Source organism: Leptopilina heterotoma, unplaced genomic scaffold (genome assembly GCF_015476425.1).
Source record: "Leptopilina heterotoma isolate Lh14 unplaced genomic scaffold, ASM1547642v1 Lhet_6, whole genome shotgun sequence".
Lineage (NCBI taxonomy): Eukaryota > Metazoa > Arthropoda > Insecta > Hymenoptera > Figitidae > Leptopilina > Leptopilina heterotoma.
The window spans coordinates 4,386,343-4,408,369 of record NW_025111137.1 but is presented as its reverse complement, the minus strand read 5'-3'; the positions used below and the strand labels follow the sequence as shown (position 1 = coordinate 4,408,369).

At 28.1% G+C, this 22,027-nt stretch overlaps 1 protein-coding gene across 1 annotated transcript in view; it reads left to right on the top strand.

Moving 5' to 3' along the window:
- The window catches only part of LOC122509104 (probable G-protein coupled receptor Mth-like 1), a 335,089-nt gene that overhangs the window by 22,431 nt on the left and 290,631 nt on the right, over positions 1-22,027 (top strand). The window contains exon 3 of the mRNA XM_043622884.1: positions 991-1,226. Within this exon, the coding sequence (XP_043478819.1) occupies positions 991-1,226 (236 nt within the window). The remainder of the gene's footprint in view (positions 1-990; positions 1,227-22,027) is intronic.

The following is a 22,027-nucleotide window of genomic DNA, read 5'->3' as shown; positions in this document are numbered from 1 at the left end:
AATTGAAATTTTTAAAAAATTTTGACCGCAATTATTAAACTGCGAAAAATTTTTATTACTTTTAAAAATAATTGAATTCTTGAGACGAATGTTTTAATAATATTTCTTTTTAATTAATTGAATTCTTTTGTGAAATTTTATTGAAATAGTAGATATTGGAAATAATTGAATTTTGATAAATTATTGAAATTAATTAAATTTCTACGAAGAATTTTATTAAAATTCTTTTGAAAAAAAATTAAATTGTTAAAAAGAATTTGATTAAAATTTTTGAAAATAATTAAATTTTTTCTTGAAATTTAATTAAAAATATATATATTGACAAAAAATTATTTTAAAGCTTTTTAAAATAATTGAATTTTATTGATATATATATATATATATATATATATATATATATATATATTAAAACATTTAACTCATATCAGAAGAAATTGAATTATAAAATTTTTTCAAAAATCTAAGTTCTTTAAAATTTCTAATTAAATTCATTCATAATTGAAATTTTATAAAATTTCAAATTAAATCCCTTTCATGTTCATCTATTTATGAAAATTGTAAATGCAACTCTTTTAAAATTGAATTAATTTAAAAATATTTAAGTAAAATTATCAAGAATAAGCACAATAACTTTAGAAAAGAATAATTTTCTAGGATTTCGATTAAATTGATTGGTCTAAAATTTAGAAAGTTATAAACATTTCAAAAAAAAATATATATAGCCAAGGTTGGACCTCATAGTCAGGGTTGGACCATATCTGAAAATCGAAGCGCATTATCGGGAAAAAGTAAAATAACATTTATATCCTTGCCGATTTCTTGTTTTTAAATTTATGTTTAATGTTTATTCACATGGTGTAGAAAACTTTTTTTGAAAAAATAGCGAAGGTAATATTCCTACCTTGACTAAGGTCCAACCTTGAATATATGTTTCCCTACAATACAATAGAAGAAGCATAAATTGAAAATTTCCGCATATTTTTGTTCCAGATCAACGAACCGCGGTGGCGACATCAGATTCACCGTGTATGCTTTTGGTTTCATTGTGAGTGCCATTTTCTTGGCAGCAACACTGGCAGCAGGATGGCTCTTACCAGCATCTCACCACGTTCTCCATTGGCGGTGCCAGACACATCATGTCGCTTGCCTCATGGTTGGCGATATCTTCATGGCTATAATACAACTGGCAGGAAACTCCCTGAAGGGCGTATTGTGCAAGGCATTCGGTGAGTCGATGAAAATCCTTTTTCCGTTTTTAATGTAAACTACTTTTTCTCTCCCAATTCTTTTTTGGATAATGCTCCTTCATCTTCACCCTTTTCTCTCTCTCTATATATTTATTTTTTTCCTTTCTTGTCTATATTCTTTCTTGAGCTTTGAAAACTCTGATGTACCAACCCGATAAATCACCCTCTCAGGAAGCAGGGTAGAAAAGAAGGCACGTCATGTTTCAAGCCTGGCAAAATGCAACCTCACTCGACCCTTAAGAACCCATAAATCTTCGCCTTATTTTTCCGCTTTTTTTCTACTTCTTTCATTATTATTTTACTTTATTTTCATTTTTTATTCTTTTGATGCCGTCGCGTCGCGTCGCGCTCTGAACTCTCTTGGCACAGGGTTTACCCTCCTATTTGCGATAAGGTCGAGCGTGAACAGCTAATTGCTGTGATTATGATATCTACGACATAATGTATTGCTCTGTTAGCTAATAATTTTTCTGTTTAGTTGAAAGCATGATAGGCTGCGTTCAGGTCAATTATCGTGTTATTGGACTGATATGCTAATTGTTTTGTCATGATAATAATAAAGGAGGGAAAAAAATTATATGGCACGCGTTGTGACACAAAGAAAAGTGTTACGGAAAATTGTCAAAATGAACAGCGAAAAATTTTTCTCGTTCATATGAAATTAGCACCAGTTTCATAAAAAATGGAAGCTCTTATAACCTCAGTTCTGGGTTCTTTGGGAATAGTTCTGTAGTTATGTGAATTTTTCATTAAAAAATAAAATAATAAATAAAATATATGTATAAATAAAATAAAAATATAATAATAAAATAAAAAGAATTTTGAAAATTTTAAAGTTCTATAAATTTTTCCTACAGCACTTGAGTCAGAACTCAAAATTAACTACATAACTTTGAAAAACTTTGAAAAACTCGAAAAAAATTTTGTCTAACAAATTAAGTTTTGACAAGTAGGTATTTTTTTGTAATAAATATTATTCTTTCTGGAATTTAAATATGTTTGTGCTGTTATAATTAAAAGTTTCACCAATTATGCTAACAATCTTTTTTCTAAAATCAAAATACAATTTTTTTAAATTACAGAACTATTTAAAAATTCGAAACTAATAATTTGATTAACAAAAAGTTAAGTTTTCATAAGTTCTGAATACTGCTCTATAGGTTTAAAATTAAACGTTCCATAAATTATTCGAACTTTTTTTAAATACTTAAAAATGAAGAAAACTACAGAACCTTTAAAATTCAAAAAATATTTTTCAAAATTTAAATTTTTATGATTTCTAATTAGAATTCTACTTTTATAATTAAAAGTTACACAAAATATCCTTTTTCTTTGTGATTTTAGAAGAAAAAGTTATTAAAATTAGTTAAGGTACTCAAATGAGGGCTTACAGAACCGAATTCTGAATATAAAAAAATATATTTTCAGCTTATGAAAAAAAATGTTTTAATATCTGTGAAGCTTTTACTTCTAAAAACAGAAATCCGCATTCAAAAATAATAAAGAACAATTTTTGGAAAGAAAACTTTTTTGCAGTTTATTAAGGTTCATCAGCTCTTAAGATTTTGAGTTTAAGGAAATAGTTTGAACATTTTATGAATTTTATTGAACGCAGAATACATTTAACATAAATATCAATTGTCATAAAATTCATTTAACAAAAGTTTCATGTTACATAAAACTCATGTAACATAATTCCCATTTTACATGAAAATAATTTAACATAAACTTCTTTTGACCTAAATTTCAATTTGACATAAAATTCATTTAACGTAAATTTCACTGGATATAAAATTCATTTGACATAAATTTATTCGACATAGATTTCATTTGACATAAAATTCATTTTATGTCCATGAATTTCATTTTTTACCATAAATTACCATAAATACCATAAATTTCATTTTTGGTATGAAACTCGTTTGAGATAAATTTCATTTTCCATAAAAGTCTATAACACAATTTTCAATTGACATAAAATTCACTTGACATAAATTTCATTTCATATAAAATTCATTTGACATAAATTTATTCGACATAAAATTTATGAATTTTAAATTTAAATTTTAAATTTTTAATTCATGAATTTTTTTTCGATTGCATTCGATATAATTTCTTTTGGTATAATTTATTTTGGTATAAAACTCATTTGACATAAATTTCATTTTACATGAAAGTCTATAACATAATTCTCATTTGACATAATTTTATTCCACATAAATTTAATTTGACATAAAATTCACTTGACATAAATTTCATTTCACATATAAGTCATTTAACATAATTCTCATTTGACATAAAATTCAATTTACATAGATTTCATTTGACATAAAGATCATTTGACACGAAAATATACTCGCAAATTTTAAAATTAATTTATGTACAATGAATTTTATGTCAAATGAGAATTTTGTTGAATGACTTCTATGTTAAATGAAATTTATTTTAAATGACTTTTATGTCAAATAAGAATTATGTCAAATGCCTTTTATGTCAAATGAATTTTATGTCAAATAAAATTTATGTTAAATAAATTTATATCAAATGAAAGTTATGCCAAATGAAATTTATAACAAATGAATTTTAAGTCAAAATATAATTTATATCAAATGTACTTTATGTCAAATGACATATGTGACGCGCTCCCAAGAAAAAAAATTTGAGGTTATGTTTTAAATTTTATAACTAAAAATACAGAAAGAGAATCAATTATTAATTAAAAATTGTTGGTCTTCAAGTCTTCACTATAATCAAAATATTCAATGAATATTGGTTTCAAATTCAAATAATTGAAAATGAACTTTTAATCAAGATAAATCTAACTCGAACCCAACCTATAATTCATTTGCTTCTTAGGTACCTTTCTTGGGAGCGCGTCACGTATATGTTAAAGAAATTTTACCTCAAATAAATTGTCTGTCAAATATAACTTATGTCAATTGATTTTTATGTGAAATAAAATTCATGTCAAGTGTATTGTTACGTCAAATAGAAATTATGCTAGATGAGTTATATGTTAAATTAATTCTATGTCAAATGGCATATAAATTTTATGTCTAATGAAATGTCAAATGGATTTCATATAAAATGTCATTTGTGCAATATAAATTGTCTAATAAAATTTATGTCAAGTGAATTTCAAATTAATTGTTTTTTATACCAAAATAGAATTTATGTCAAATGACTATCACGTCAAATAAGATTTCGGGAGTAGTAACTTTTAAAAATTTTTTTATTTTGTTAAAGTTCTGTACTTCTTAATTTTGCCGAACTATTATTTTCTCTATAAGGAATCTCTAGAACTCCAGCTTTACTATCAAAATACCAATCAGAACTCTTTCTTTATAAAAATTATAGTGCTACATAAAGTTAATATCCTAATTTTTTTACATGAAGTTTTTTAATGTTAATTGACAGAATTATGGAAAAAGTCGTTATTGAACTATAGAATTATTTTCAAAGAATCCAGAACTCAGGTTATAATTTCCATTTTTTTGAAAAAGTGATACCAACTTTACATAATTGTTTTTCTCTTATTTTCATACGCAGTACTAAAAAATCACTGGAAAAAAATCCCTTCTGAACAGTACCAATAAATTCTAATGAAATTTTCCAACTGTTTGTACAAATTAAAGCAAAAAATTTTATCATCCGAAAGTGGAAAGATCTATTTGTGAAGTTTAAACATTGTAAAAGTTTCGAATTTTCCTCTGCATATACATATATATATATAGAAGTACAGGCGCTATTTGCTGATGTGGATTTGAAACCGATCCCGGGTAATTATTCGGATAATCGCAATAATCCCTGGTAAAGCCTGCTTCTCGCATCCCGGTTCGTGTCACGAAAATCGATTACCAATCGAGTTAAACGCAGGTTCTCATTTCTGGTGAAATTCAATTAATTTCCAAGTTTGGCTCGTTTCGATTGCATTTTTTTTTTATAAATATATTTTTCTTTTGGATTCGTGCCAATGGAGAATTTTCTTGTAAAAAGAATCGTCGAAATTGATTTTTAATCCTAGGGTGCAATTTTCTTCTTTATACGATATTTTCTAAAAAAAAAAAAGATCAAAGTTTTCATTTTGGTATCAAGAGGGAAAAAAGTTTTTTATTTAAAAAGAATTTTAGATGGTTTTATTTTTCTATGGAGAGGTATTTTGTCCTCGTTCTCTTTGTACGATTTTTCGGTGCTGAAAGATTCTGAAAGAAGTAAGTTGGCGAGAAACGGATTTGAAATCTTGTTTGGAGACTGAATTTTTGGGGACTGCGAGAAGAATTTTTATACGTGTGTGGCATTCTTACAATGGACAAGGAAATTCAAGAAAGGAGAAAGTATTGAGGAACGCTGACCCACATCTCCCAGAGGGAGGAGAGTGAGTGAGTGAGTGTAAAAAAGAACGCATCTGTCTTCTCTTCAAGGGCTCGGGTTTTGAAAAAAAAGTGCATCTATGCACTAACCTTCTTTGTGACGCATATACATGCCGATTTGTCAATTCATTCCAAGAATGAAAATCATCATATGAATTTCAGTTCAGTAAGTTCGAATAAATTCTTCCAGTCGAACTAAATACGCACATATACACAAGGAGAGAAAATTATATTAAGTTTTGTAAAAGTATTTTATAATTTGGGGAAAAAATGCGACAAAGCCTGGAAAACCTGGAAATGTCTAAGCTAAAGTATAAATGTTTTTCTAAATAAGAAAAAAAGTAGGTAAAAAAAAAATACCGTACAGTGACTAGAGAATATAAATATAGATATGTCGTATTTTGAAATAGTGATTAAAATACCGGTTGGAAAAATTTATATTTAATATAAAAAGAAACTTCTTGACAACGGTGACTATTGCAAAAGAGGCGTGGGATTTTGAATTATGGATTAATTAATATTATTCACCTGTGCGCAAAAGTCTGTAATATTGGTTTCCGGCAGTGTGCGGTCTTTTATAATAAGTTGCATGAGAACAAAAAGAAAAAAAAAGGAGGAAAAATATGTTTTTTTTTTTTTTAAGTATAACTGAAATGCGTTACCAAACGCATCGGAATGCAATGTCCGTCGGCCGTCTGGACGCACAAATAAAACGCACACTGCATATCTCATTACAACGCCAGGCATAATGGGCATCCCAGCATAATCAGCATAAAATCACCGAGTTCCATTAAAATTTAAATTGCACCGAGTTCGCGCGTCTTGTGTCTCCTCCCTCTTTCTCTGTTTTCCTTTTTTGCCCTCCTGTTGCTATACATGCTGTCGCACATAACCTAAAATAATCCGTAAACAAAACAAATTGGTTTTAATTTTTTCCCTCAAATTTTCTTTCTAGCTGCTTAAGTATACGTAACGCTTTTTTTCCTCCCTCTGTAAGCAATATTGCATACATTAGTGTTTTTTTTATTTTTTTGATAGCTTAACCCCCCCCCTCCCCTCTCCCCTGAAAGCGTTAGTTATTTTTTAAAAAAACCTTTACAGCGCTCCTTGTGGTGAATTTTACTTTTACTTTGTTACGTTACCTGAAGGGCTGAGTGCAACAAGTTTTTGAATGTAAAGCATAAGATAGAATTTTCGCTAACTTGTTGTGCTTTTACCCATTTAACGCTTAAGCCTTAAAGGTCTCTCTGCAATACAAAAATACAATATACAAAATTAATGAGCAGATGCACAATTTTAATTTGAATGTCACACTCTGTAAACAAATTAATCTAACTTTCTGCCCATATTTGAATTAAACCGCATTTACATTAACCATTTTATAGTTAATAGTAGAGGTTAATAGTTTAATCATTTTTTAACTCCTAAAATTGGCTTAATATGGTTTTAAGCTTAAAATTAGACTACTATTCAATCTTTCTGGTTATAAAATACAGGCAGTTTCCGACATTTTAATTTTTCTGTGCAATGCCCTGCATTTGTGTTGCTTTATTCCATTTCCAGTAAATTCATATTGTAGAGGGACCATAATGCAATGAACACTAACATAACTGAAATTTTTTTGAATTTATTGCGAAGCTTTTTCTTGTTTTGCTGCATGATTAATTTTTTTAAGCTTAAACCATATTATTTTGGGGAGAAGTTTAAAATATAATAAGAAAGGGCAGTGATGTCCATAAGGTATGATATTTTTTTAAATAATTATCATAAAATTCATTTAACGTAAAATTTATTTCATATATATAATTTATTTGACACAAATTTATTTGGTAGAAATTTTATTTGACATAAAATTCATTTGGCATTTTCATTTGGTATGAAACTCGTCTGACAAATTTAATTTGACCTAAAAATCTATAACATAATTCTCAATTGACAGAAAATTCACTTGACATAAATTTCATTTGGCATAAAAGTCATTCAACATTATTCTCATCTGTTATAAATTTCACTTTACATTAGTTTCATTTGACGAAAAAAATCCTTTATTGTGATTCTCATTTGACAAAAAATTTACTCGACATAAATTTCATTTGACATAAATTTCAATTTGACATCAAATTCAATTTGATATAAAATTCATTTGGCATAAATTTATTCGACATAAGTCTCATTTGACATAAAATTCATTTGATATAAATTTCATTTGGTGAAACTTGAAAAATGAAACTTGTTTGACTTAAATTTCATTTTACATAAAAGTCTGTAACATAATTTTCATTTGACATAATTTTATTTGCCATAAATTTAATTTGATATAAAATTCATTTGACATAAATTTATTTGACATAAATTTCATTTGACATAAAATTCATTTAACATAAGATTCATTTGACATAAAATTCATTTAACATAGGATTCATTTGACATAAAATTCATTCGTATAATAGTCATTTAACATCATTCTCATTTGACATAAAATTTACTTGACATCAATTTCTTTTGACAGAAAAGTTCTTCATAATTTCTAATTGGTTACTTTTAAAATTCGCGCCGATATTTTTATGTTAAATTAAATTTATGTAAAATGAATTTTATGGCAAATTAGAATTTTGATGAATGACTTTTATGTTAAATAACTCTTATGTGAAATTAAGAATTATGTTATGTCTTTTATGTCAAATGCAGTTAATGTCAAATGAATTTCAGGTCAAATTAAAATTTATATCAAATGTACTTTTTGTCAAATGGCATAATGTCATAAACAATGTTAAAGAAATTTTACCTCAAATAAATTTTCTGTCAAATAAAACTTATGTCAATTGTCAATTGAAATTTATGTCAAGTGATTTTTAAATAAAATAAAATTCATTTCAATAACACTTATGCTATATAAATTTTATTGTATGTATAATGAATTTTATGTCAAATGAAATTCAAATTAAATGTTTTTTATACGAAATAGATTTTATGTCAAATGAAATTTATGTTAAATGGTTTCATGTCAAATGACTCATTCTATATTATAAAAAGAAATATTCGCCTGCTTTTAAAGCGAACAGAAAGGAATAAAAGATTATAAAAAAAATTTTCGACTGTTTTTAAAGCTAACAGAATAAGGAATTTAAAGTCTCGACCTATAAAATGTGACCTAAATTTTAAGTTTACGTCTGTTTTTGTCCTCGTGATCTACTTTGGCATAATTTTATAAATTTGTTCCATTCTTGACCTCTTACTTTTATATATTAATGTAAATTTTTACGTATAGTCAGGGTATGAAAATATTTTTTTGACCTTAAGGTCATGTTATTAAGGGGTCACGTGGGTCCATAATATATCGGGCACGTGACTATAATAACATGACCTTAAAGCCTTTTCTCAATAAGCAACGTTACAATTTTTCCCTTCATATCTTCACGTCTTCAAAATTAAAAATAAATGTCATAAATATTATCTATGACCTTTGTACAATACCTTTATACATTTTTATAGGAGAAAAAGAGGTAAATTTGACCTCAAAATCAGGTTAAAGATAGAGAGATATTATAGACGAACATAACCCTAGAATTTATGTTGCAGGTCTTAGGTCAGGACCTTTTCCTCCCTCTCTTGCCATATGGACAAAATACCATGTCCCAGGTCAAAAAAGACTAACTGAATCTTAGTATTAGTGTATAAAGGTCATAATTTAAGATGCGAAATCCTTTCCTTTTAGGACTAGGCCAGTCAATGAAGACAAAAAGTGCACAAAAATACAAACAGCAAAGTCTAAACGGTTTCTGGTAGTTTGGGGGCTCCTTATAAGAGTCCCACAGTTTGCTCTCGATTTCCGGGTGCGAAAAACAGTGTAAACAATCGCCAAAGTTTGGAAAACATGGTTTTTCGATGCTCGTTGCTTCCGGTTAAGTTTTAGGGGAAAAAGTTGTTATTGAAAGTTATAGAGCTTGGAAATACCTTACAAATGATGGGTCATACGTTAAAAAAGGTTAATTAGTTTAGTTGCAAATGAATTTAAACCATTAAAAATAGCACTTCTTTAATTGTTTAATAACATTGTTAATAATTATCGAATTTGTTCATAACTTACCAGGAATGTTCTCCTTGCGTAGCTGAATAAATCCCAAAAAAAATTAACTAGATCGGAGAAATAGTTTATGCATAATTCCATTTGTTAACTAAAAACATGTAATTTTTCAACGGAATTTCCCCACTTTTGGTCCATCGAATTTCGATTTTTTTTTTGGAAAGTACACTTAAGAAGTCAAACTTTCATCCTACTTAAATGGCCAATTGATTTTTTTTATCTAAGTGCATAATAATGGACTTCAAAAAAGGGTATGTTTTTTTTACATAAACAAATGGAATAACTCAGTCAATTTTAACTTTATCAATTTAGTGTAAACGGCATTTAATTTTATTTGTTTTTACAAAACTTTTTCAAAAAAAAAATCCAACCTAGTTTCAAGGGGGGGAGAGTTAGTTTTTATTTTTCAAAAAATTCCTGACTAGATAATAATTAATATTTTTAATTGAAAATTGTGCCACTTATAGTTTAATACATGTATTTTACGAAAAAAAATTGAACATAAGGTTTTGTGCATTTATTTTTCATTTACATCAAGTAAAAGTAAATATATCCTTTTTTCAACCTCTAAACGTCGGAGTGGGGGTACTCGGAGGAGCGTGATTCACGCCGCCACAACTCAATTCAGCCGTTCAAATTTGCAAAAATTGTCATAACTTCGTTAATTATTTACCGATTTTAATCATTCTTTTTTTAATTTGATGTATTTTTTTACGCTGAATCCAAAAATGATTTTATATTTTTTCAAAATACAATATTTTTAAAAATAAAAGAGAAAATTTTTTTAACAAAAAATTTTTAATTATTATTTATAACATTTGACAAAAAATTCTTTTCATACATATAATTCCGTTGAATTGAAAATAATATTATGACATAAAAAAATTCAAATTATTTTTATATAAGTGTGTAGCATTAGGTTCACATATGCACGCCTGTTCAACTATCAGTACAACGATGCTACACACTTATATAAAAATAATTTGAATTTTTTTATGTCATAATATTATTTTCAATTCAACGGAATTATATGTATGAAAAGAATTTTTTGTCAAATGTTATAAATAATAATTAAAAATTTTTTGTTAAAAAAATTTTCTCTTTTATTTTTAAAAATATTGTATTTTGAAAAAATATAAAATCATTTTTGGATTCAGCGTAAAAAAATACATCAAATTAAAAAAAGAATGATTAAAATCGGTAAATAATTAACGAAGTTATGACAATTTTTGCAAATTTGAACGGCTGAATTGAGTTGTGGCGGCGTGAATCACGCTCCTCCGAGTACCCCCACTCCGACGTTTAGAGGTTGAAAAAAGGATATATTTACTTTTACTTGATGTAAATGAAAAATAAATGCACAAAACCTTATGTTCAATTTTTTTTCGTAAAATACATGTATTAAACTATAAGTGGCACAATTTTCAATTAAAAATATTAATTATTATCTAGTCAGGAATTTTTTGAAAAATAAAAACTAACTCTCCCCCCCTTGAAACTAGGTTGGATTTTTTTTTTGAAAAAGTTTTGTAAAAACAAATAAAATTAAATGCCGTTTACACTAAATTGATAAAGTTAAAATTGACTGAGTTATTCCATTTGTTTATGTAAAAAAAACATACCCTTTTTTGAAGTCCATTATTATGCACTTAGATAAAAAAAATCAATTGGCCATTTAAGTAGGATGAAAGTTTGACTTCTTAAGTGTACTTTCCAAAAAAAAAAATCGAAATTCGATGGACCAAAAGTGGGGAAATTCCGTTGAAAAATTACATGTTTTTAGTTAACAAATGGAATTATGCATAAACTATTTCTCCGATCTAGTTAATTTTTTTTGGGATTTATTCAGCTACGCAAGGAGAACATTCCTGGTAAGTTATGAACAAATTCGATAATTATTAACAATGTTATTAAACAATTAAAGAAGTGCTATTTTTAATGGTTTAAATTCATTTGCAACTAAACTAATTAACCTTTTTTAACGTATGACCCATCATTTGTAAGGTATTTCCAAGCTCTATAACTTTCAATAACAACTTTTTCCCCTAAAACTTAACCGGAAGCAACGAGCATCGAAAAACCATGTTTTCCAAACTTTGGCGATTGTTTACACTGTTTTTCGCACCCGGAAATCGAGAGCAAACTGTGGGGCTCTTATAAGGAGCCCCCAAACTACCAGAAACCGTTTAGACTTTGCTGTTTGTATTTTTGTGCACTTTTTGTCTTCATTGACTGGCCTAGACGTTGACATGCAAATTTAACATAATACTCTGATCAGGAGTCGAACATAACATCAAATTTTAGGTCAACATTCACATGTCAAGAAAAGAATGTAGATTATATAAATAGACACTTTTAGTTATGACGATTATTTTCCTCGTTAGAAATGCAAAAAAAGAGAATCATTAACATGAATAGCGTCACACGCTAAGACAAATGGAACATCGAAAAGAAGAATGTAATTCGACCTTGCTTTCTAATCTTACGTTTACAATGAAATCGTGAGAATCGTTTCTTGATTCAGTAAATATATATTACCGTTATTATATTTTTATCCCTCCCTTTTTTCTCAAATTGATATCAATTAAGTAACACTGTAATTATTTCGGAACTTGTTTTTTTATGACCTAAACTATCTTTACTTTAATTTACAATAAATTTTTTACTTACAATAAATTTTAAACATATCTAATCTAATTTGAAAAGGATTCGATTTATAATTCTAACACTTGATTTAATATCGATTTATATGTTAATTATGTAAACAAAAAATAAAACTGATCATCAAAAGAAATAGAATACGATATAAGAAAATCCTTTGAAATCATTGATACCTATATAGAATTTTAAAATGCGGAAATGTGGTTTCGGTTCTGGGGTTGCGTATTAGGAAAAAGAAAAACAAAGCTGAGATTTTATCGTTATTTCTATTCCGAAAAGTTTTATCTTCGCCTTTTATCTATCAACCACAGCTGAGGTACCGCACTGTCTGTATTTCAGGAAACTGTTGGTACGACCCTCCTGACCTACTTTCTTTCGTTTATCTCCTGACCTTTCTCATCTTCCTTTTATTTCTCTTAAGAAAATATTCAACAGGCCGTGACTTTGACCTAAAATTAGATTAGAATTTACCGTTTGGTTCCTTAGTCTTAAAACATAAGAGGTTATAATACAGTTTTTTTATATCTTTAATGATCGCGCTTTGAAAAACGATTCAACCCGAAAAAAGAAATAAATTACCCTTTAATTAGAATCATAAGTCTTGTATTTAATAGAAACACTGTCGGCAAGGGATTTTTAACTTTTTTTTAAAAGTATTTTTGATAAAAATGAAAATGTAAAAAAGGAATGTAGCCAAAGAAAGAACGGTTTTTCTGGCACGTGCTCAGTGCTGAAAGAAAAGAATATTTTTTTATTATCCTTAAACGATAAGTAAATCATTAATATTTATTTTTTTCCAAGAAACAATATTCGATAGGGTCAATTTTTTTCTTATGTCGTAATTTCACTTTTTTTTTATCGTCTAAAAACAAAAATAAATTACATTTTTAAATTTATGTTTATTTTTCTTCTGGTAAATAAATTCAAAAACCAAACAGTTTTCTTGTTTTTTTAACATTTTTTATTATAGGAGAACTTAAAGAAAATATTAGTAAAGATTAAAAGAATGTGTTTTACTTAAAAAAAAATACATTCTCAATGTAGAATTTTTTTGCCTAATAACATTTTTTAAAAAATCGAATTCTTTTCAAATAGAAAAATAAAATTGCTGAATGTCTATTTTTTACTCTCATTTATTTTTAAAAAAATTCTGTTTTCTTTCAATGAAGAAAAAAATTTAACGACTCGTTAATTTGTTAATTTCACAAATCATGTTCTTTTTTATTTAAAAATTTATTTTTTCTAATGAAGAATAACAATTTAACGAATATTTATTTCTCATTAAAATTTTTTTGACTAATAACTAAATTTTTTTTAATTAAAAGAAAAATTGCGAAATTTTATTTCCAAATCTCACTTTTTTTAAAAAAAAAGTTATATCTTTTTTTATAGAAAAATTAAATTTGCCGAAGCATAATTTTACGAAAAATCGAATTTATTTTTCAAATAAAAGGAATAAAAATTTTGAATGTGTAAACATGATTGTAAAATCACAAGTATTTTTGAAAAAGATTTAATTTTTTTAAATACAGGAACATTTTTTTAAAAAGTTATATAGGAAAAAATTTATAGAAAATTTATAGGAAATAAAATTTCCGTTAAAAAGTCTCATCATCATTATCATCGTCAATGACGAATGGAAAAAAAATGCAGAAGGAAGAAAAAAAAGTGTTGTAGGCGAGTAAAATGTCGTAAATCAGAGAATAGAAAATTCAACGTCCTCGCTTGTTTGAGACAAACATTGGAATTGATCACCACACTTGTGATCCGTTATATCCACTTGGAAATTTTCTTCTCCCTCGAAGAAAAATAATTACACTTAGAAATCCAGTTCTTTTTTTCAACGAGTAAATATATTAAGTTAAATTTATTTCTTTTGAAAAATAATAATAAAAAAAAGTAATATTTGTCAAATTATTAAATCCAATCTTTTTAAAATGCTGATTTTTTGCAATTTCTGTGTCTGGATTTTAGAGTTTTGAATAATACAGGAAAAAAAGAGCACCTAATGAGATGCTCGAGAGACCGGATATGAGGATTATAAAAGGGTATGACTGAATCCAGGTCGTAATCTGAGATTTTGATAAGCTGTAATAGCACCAGTACTGTATTTATACCATAACGACTTTCATCAGTTCACCTATTAAACAGTGAGCCCCTTTATATGGGTATTAATCGCTCGATCAAAAATGCATATTTGGAATGAAAAAAAAATTCAAAAATACGCTATGAATACAATTGTTTTACTTACGATGTTCAAGGGTTTTATCTTTAATTATTTTTTATTGCCTCGTATCACTTTTTTTAGCATTTATTTTTACTTTTTTTCTCTTTTTATTCTTTAAACATTATGAGCATTGTCAATTTGATACCCAAAGTCGATAAAGTTAAAACTAGACTCAACCAATTCTAAAAATTATTAGTTTTTGTTTTTATTGATAGATAAATTTCAGTTAAACTTAAAAACACTAAAAAAAATTGAATTTTCGAGAAGTTACAAATTATTGCAAAAATTCAATTATTTTCAAACGTAATGAATTTCTCCGCAGAAATTGAATTATGTTAAAAAAAATTTTTTAATTCTTGTCAAAATTTTAATTATCTTTAAACATAATAAAATTCTTCTCCGAAATTCAATTATTTTTTTTGTCCTACCTGCACGAAAAGTATGTCATTTCGGGCACTTAAAGTGGGCGCAAAGTAACTGATTCTCGCCCGGGGCCGGGGAAGCGGGCGCAAAAGTTCTTTTACGCCCGCTGACGTCACACAAGCGGGCGCAAAAGTACTTTTGCGCCCGCTTCATTTAGCCGGAGCGGGCGCAAAAGTACTTTTACGCCCGCTTGCTGTACTTTTGCGCCCGCTTCGCTCGTGCCCTGGATGCCATACTTTTCATGCAGTTAGGACAAAAAATTATGTTCGCAACATGGGCGCAAAGGTGATTACGACTTTGGCGAGATTTCGGGACCTCGGGAACACTTTCGCACCCTCGGCTTCGCCTCGGGCGCGAAAATGTCCCCTCGGTCCCTTCATCTCGCCATCGCCGCAATCACCTATTTTGCGCCCTTGATACGATAATAACTATATTTCCACAAATTTTTCTCAATTGAATGATATTTAATATTTACTATTTTAACTAAATTTTCCAAAAGGATTCAATTATTTAAAAAAAAATGTTAATAAAATTCCACGCAAACATTTAATTATTTTCATAAATAATAAAATTTTTAACAGGGATTTAATTATTTTCATAAATAATAAAACTCATCGCAGAATTTCAATTATTTTTAATTTTAATACAATTTTAACTTAATTGCACCTTAATTTTTTACCTAATTAACCTTAATAAAATTTTTGCAATAATTCAAACATTTTCATAAATATTAAAATTTTTTACACGGATTCAATTATATTTTTACAAACTTTCCTCAATTCAATGATTTTCAATATATCTACTATTATAATAAAATTTTCCATAAGATTTCAATTATTTTAAAAAAAATTAATAAAATTCTACGCAAACATTTAATTATTTTCCTAAATAATAAACTTTTTAACAGGCATTCAATTATTTTCATAAATAATGTAAAACTTATCGCAAAATTTCAATTATTTTTAATTTTTGATAGAATTTCTCAAAAAATTCAATTATTCTTAAAAATTTTATTAAAATTCGTTGAAAAAATTCAAATATTTAAAAATTTTGTAAATAAAATTCTTCATGAGAGTACAAGTTTAAGAAACATTCAATAATTCAAAAATTTAATTAATTTTTGTATATAATTGAATTCTCATAGAATTTTCTAATAAAAATTGATTAAAAAATGAATTTTAGTTGAAATTCTAGATAGTGATTAACCCGGCGAGCGTAAGGTGGAATTTTGCAACACCGAGCGCAAGGAAGGGTATTTTTTACCGGTAATGTAATACTATATTTATCTAAATTAAAAAAAACTTAAAATCATGGAAATTTTTTTCTATAAATGTTTTATGTTGGCTAGTAATCTAATTTATTAATGTTACGATAAATTTTTCATTTGTTTAAACAAATTATTATTGTTAATTTATAACAATTCCAAAAACAAAATATAGAGAAAAGCAAATTTCTATATATTTGGCAGCATGATATCGGTATTATTTAATGCTAAATTAATGAATTAAATAAAACATTAAATTAAATTTGCTATAATTATTATTTAACATTGTTTAAACAATTAATTGTTGTTATTTATTAACTTTTTTTCTATTGCACTTAGAAAGATGCAGTTTTTTTTTAATTTTGCAATTTTGGATCTAAGATAATAACCGATAATTATTAAATGTCAGTTCGATATGTTAACAATTGTTTAAACAATTAATTGTTGATATTTATTAACTTTTTTTCGATTGCACCAAGGAAGATGCTGTTTTTTTCTATCCAAAAAAAACGTTGGTAAGGTTTACAACGTTTATTATCAACGTATATTATCTTAGATTCAAAATTGCAAAATTAAAAAAAAACTGCATCTTTGTAGGTGCAATATAAAAAAAGTTGATAAATAACAACAATTAATTGTTTAAACAATTGTTAACATATCGAATTGACATTTAATAATTATCGGTTATTATATTATATCCAAAATTGTAAAATTAGGAAAAAACTGCACCTTTTTAGGTAAAATAAAAAAAAAGTTAATAATTAACAACAATTTATTGTTTAAACAATGTTAATTAATAACTTTAGCAAATTTAATTTAATGTTTTATTTAATTCATTAATTTAGCATTAAATACCGATATCAGCTGACAAATTTTTAGAAATTTGCTTTTCTCTATTTTGTTTTTGGAATTGTTATAAATTAACAATAATAATTTTTTTAAACAAATGAAAATTTAATTATTATAAAAAGTGAAGTAATCGATCATTCCGAATCGAAGATGTTATAATAATGTTCTTAGAAGTTGTTGAATTTCAAAAAGGTTTGAATTTGAAATTTTCGAAAATTTTGATTCCTATGGAAAAATGATATTGATTAAATGTTTATTCAAAAAATATGTCATTAATGTTTTCGAATAATTTTACAATTAAATAAATTCGTAAATAAATGCAATAGAACATTTTTTTTAATACCTAATGATTTTTAGAGTGAATCATAAAATATTCTTTACGGTCATGGAAAAAGTCTGGAAATTAGGTTAAAGTCAGGGAAAAAGAATAATTCTTAGGGTAACCTTGATATGGAACTACCGGATTTATAATCAATATTTACAAAATCCCTGAGATCTAATTTTCAGGAATTCGATTCGAATTTTTAATTTTTTCCTTCGCCATATTGTATCCGCCATTTCGAATTTTCAAAAACGAACACCGGTTTTGTATTCAAACAAAAAAAAAGTCTCCTAAACGAATTTTGTAATTATTTCATTCTTTTCTGCATTGTAAATATGTATAATGTTAAATGAAAATTTATAATATCTTTTTCTTATAATGAATTCAATAAAAGTAGCATTAATTCAAACGGTGAATTTAAATTCCTTGCTAATTGATGAAAGTTATAAGTGAAAATGGGAATCCACCACTGATTAATGTATCTTGAATAGAAGTTGTTGCCTGTAAACACTCTCGACTCTCGGAGGGGAATGTTTACGTTCTCCTCAAGAACAATTTTGAAGTGATTTTCTCCAATTAGTTGTACCAGTGGCGACGAAGAAAGTTGTCATCAGTGCTGTGTGCACTGAAGTGAATGTCTTAGAAAATGTATAAGGGAACTGTCATAGCTCTTTGTCTCAGTTAACGTTCACTTGTGCACCCCTCTCGAGTTTGAACGTCAAGTGATCGTTTCGTACATCGAGGACAAGAGGAGGGTTTTGGTTGGGAGCCACAAAGTTGCAAAGGGGAGAATATGTTTGTTTGCGCCAACTCAGCAGGAGATTCTCTTTTCTCACCCTCTAGTTTACTCAATGGTTTATCGACATTCCAATACTCTTCCTTCTCATATATTAAAAGAATTGAAATCATCTTCTAGCCGGACTTGATAATTCACTTTTGTTACTTACTTAACAAAAACTTTCTTTCTCTCTTAAACGACATAAGATCGTTTAGTATGTAATGATTTCGTGATAGGCAAATAAACGTATCATTGCTCCCTGTGTACGTATACTCCAATCTCGGTAATTTACAATAATTGCAATTAGCTCTCGAGATCTACTGAATTTGCCGACAAAGCCAATCCCTGTAAACGGACACGCATGGAATGCCTATACTATATATATATGTACGTATATGTTGAATGCTGGTTATCGAAACGCTTTGAGCGCTTTAACTTTGTTAAATCTGTTACTGCTTGATTTATTTTTTTTTTTTTTATTTTTCCCATTGACTGTTTACTTTAGTTAGCGTTTATGTTGGAATTAATTAATCGGTGAAATTTTCAATTACCGCCGCGTACTGCACTTGAAGTGATTTTCTGCTGATTTAATCGGTAGTTGCGAATTTAATTCCCCCTTTAAATTCTCGCGAGCATATTTTCCAGCAATATTTGTACATTAGGCATAATGAATAGCAAAATTTGTGTTTTAATTATCGAAACGAAACGTTATGTTTCAAGTGGTTTATTTGGATTTAGAGGCTGTTTAAATATTGTACAAATGTTGAGTGTGAGTTAATTCCCCAATCGATGTTTAGTTGATGTTTCTAGAAAATTGTAAAACTGGAAGAATTAAAAAGTCTTAGATGTACTGGTACCCTCTGGGCTTTTAGCAAGCTGATCAGTTAGAGAAAATCAAAATGATGACGAAGACGATAAGGTATAATAATAAATAAGGTATAATCTTTGCAACAAAGGTCAGAACTGTAATTCAGATTATGATGATTGGGATTAACGACGATAGGTGGAAAGGTAGAGTTGTGAAATTGTGTATAGACGTCAGAAGAAGACAAAGAATCAACAGTAGTAATCGATAAAGAATGCATCGGAGCACTACTACTTTGAATGATATGAATTTTGATCCCAAAGTCACCAACAGCTTTAAATCTTTAAAACCATTATTTCATTTGCATATTAATGTGATTATAAATACTTCGAGTTATAATAATGATTTTAGAATACAACAAAAAGTTGTTTATCGTGACTGCTTAAATAAATTGCATAAAAATTCAAATGAAACGTTACAGAATATTAAAACATGAAGCCCAGGAATTTGACGGTTTATCCGTAAATGCAATTATGAAGAGAATGCTATGTTTCCTTACGTACTTGACCTTTTTAATTGGTCTTTGCAGACATCCATTTTTCCTACGGAATGAAAGAGGGTTATTAAAGCCTGTGCCTAAAGTGAAAATTCCGCAACAACCTAAAGACTATAAACCGGTGGCTATTCTCCATTCTTTCTCTAAAGCTCTTGAGAAAGTAGTCTATAATCTCTTGATAGAGTTTAAGTTTAATTTTTCTATCATAGGAGAGTTGGTCCAATACTTTCCCGATTCAGTAACAAGAAAAAAATATATTTTCATTTCAATATTTTCACGACCACAATTGAAATTACGACATTCAAGCTGTGCGTAAGTAGTTGCGTGTAATCATGCGTGTGCTCCTGCATAAACATTCTTATATGTGCGGCGACCTAAGCATATTTATGCATGCGCACGTTCTGCAACGGGTTATACTATTGCCACTCCTCACATGTATATGACTTTTTACGAGCAAACAAGTATTTATAGTTGCGTTCAAGAGAAGAAATTGTCCGCCTCACTGACGCTGACCCCGAATATGAAATATCCCTAACAAAAAAGCCGCAAACCACCTTTCAAGTATACACTGGTAGTTGTTTTTCATTTCTTTTTGTCTTCCTGCTCCCCGGAAGGCGAAAGGATGGTCATATTTTTATTATTACCACAATTAGTCACACTCCACGAATTAATCAAACGAGCTGCTGCTTGTCCTCAACTCCAAGAGCTATACGGCGAATGAAAGAAAGCGTCCTTGGCAAAGAGTAATAATTAATTCTGTCTTTGCCAGCAGCCGCCTCTGCATTGTCTCGTGGCTTTTGTCGGATCCTTCTCTCTTGGTTCTATAAACGTTTTGACATCGGCTCAACGAAGGACGGAAGTCGGTTCATTCGCATTTAGTTAAAGATTTATGTTCACAACTTGTTTTTATACATTCAGTCTCACTCTCTAATTTATCATCTATACAAATAATTTCATGCTCGTTTGTATGGAAATAGTAAAAACAATAGTTACAAGACAATAATAACAATATATTGTTAAGGAACTCTACTTTTTAGATAACTTCACTTTATGTATTTTTTTTCATTCTGGTTCTGGTGCCAAACAGAAGTGATTCGATATTAAAGCTTTTCGAAGGAACATGATTCATATAATAGTTGTGCACTGTCGATATACTTACGCCAGACCACTACCGCAGGCGTTGTCAATTTTGTCCTAATTGGTATCACTGTGTGGTTTAAGCGTTCACTTGACCATTCCCTCTGGGCACAATCGTGAAATGTTCAATTCCCTCGTCTTCACAATATTCTGCAAATTTTCACGACCTAAACGTTTAGAATCTTGTTCTGCGATTTGGGTTTATGTAAAATTCCCAAAAGTATCTTTTCATATTTTTTGAGGTAGTTGTTTTTGTCTGGTGAATCTGATTACTTGCTTCACTGCGATAGTGTATTGATTCTTGTTAGAAACAAAAATGTAGTCGGTTCGACAACAAAGTAACAAAAGTTGTAACTGCTACGGTCATAAGTGATCCACATGGTACGTGTTCAACTGCGAGTTGACATCCTTCAAGGAATTTAAAAATCCTTTTGATTTAAATGTTTTAATATTACTCGAATCGTAGGGATCGTAATTCTTCTTTTGCTGCTGATGCAGTCGACTCGTATGTGAGTATCTTCTAGTATTTCAATCTCCAAAATAAATTAACAATTTAGTTTATTACACTATTATTTCACTTACCGCTTTTTCAATGTTTACAAACATTGATTGCAACTTAGTCTGTGATATCATTAAAGATTGATCAAAATTTAAAGAACATACAAAACTTCCTTATACAGAATTTATGAAAGGTCTGAGAGCCTTTTTTAAGTTTCAAGATAATTTTTACAAACAAAAGTTTTAAGTCCCTAGGGGAAGTCCCATTTCTTCTGTACATTATCTGACATAGTTATGCAACATTATGCAAACCAAATTTTTAATGAAATTGATAAACATAAAGATCGGCATTATTTTTTCCTTGATAGATAGAGCGATAAAATTATCTGAAGCAAAACATCATTCAGATAATATGAAAATGGTTTTTAATACTTTACAGGAAAATTCCTATCCAACCATCTTTTTAAACAAGTATATAAATAAGAGAATTGAGAGTTGTGAAATGGAAAATAAACCAAAAGTCGATTTACATTCTTCAAGAGTCATCTCTGTTCCTTATATAAATAAATTTTCGGACACCTTTATGTCTCAGAAGAATACTAAGTCATACTCTAAATTATATATATTTAAATTGTCCGGCATTGGTAATTCATACCTGATTTATTCACAAAGCGGAAGGCTTTGATCTTAAGGGATAGGTTTGAGAAAGAGGAACTGTTAAATTGAAATTAAATTATTAAAGTTTTTATTTGAATCCCTTACAATTAGATTGAGAGAGAAAGAGTAGATCCAGACGTCTTTGCAGG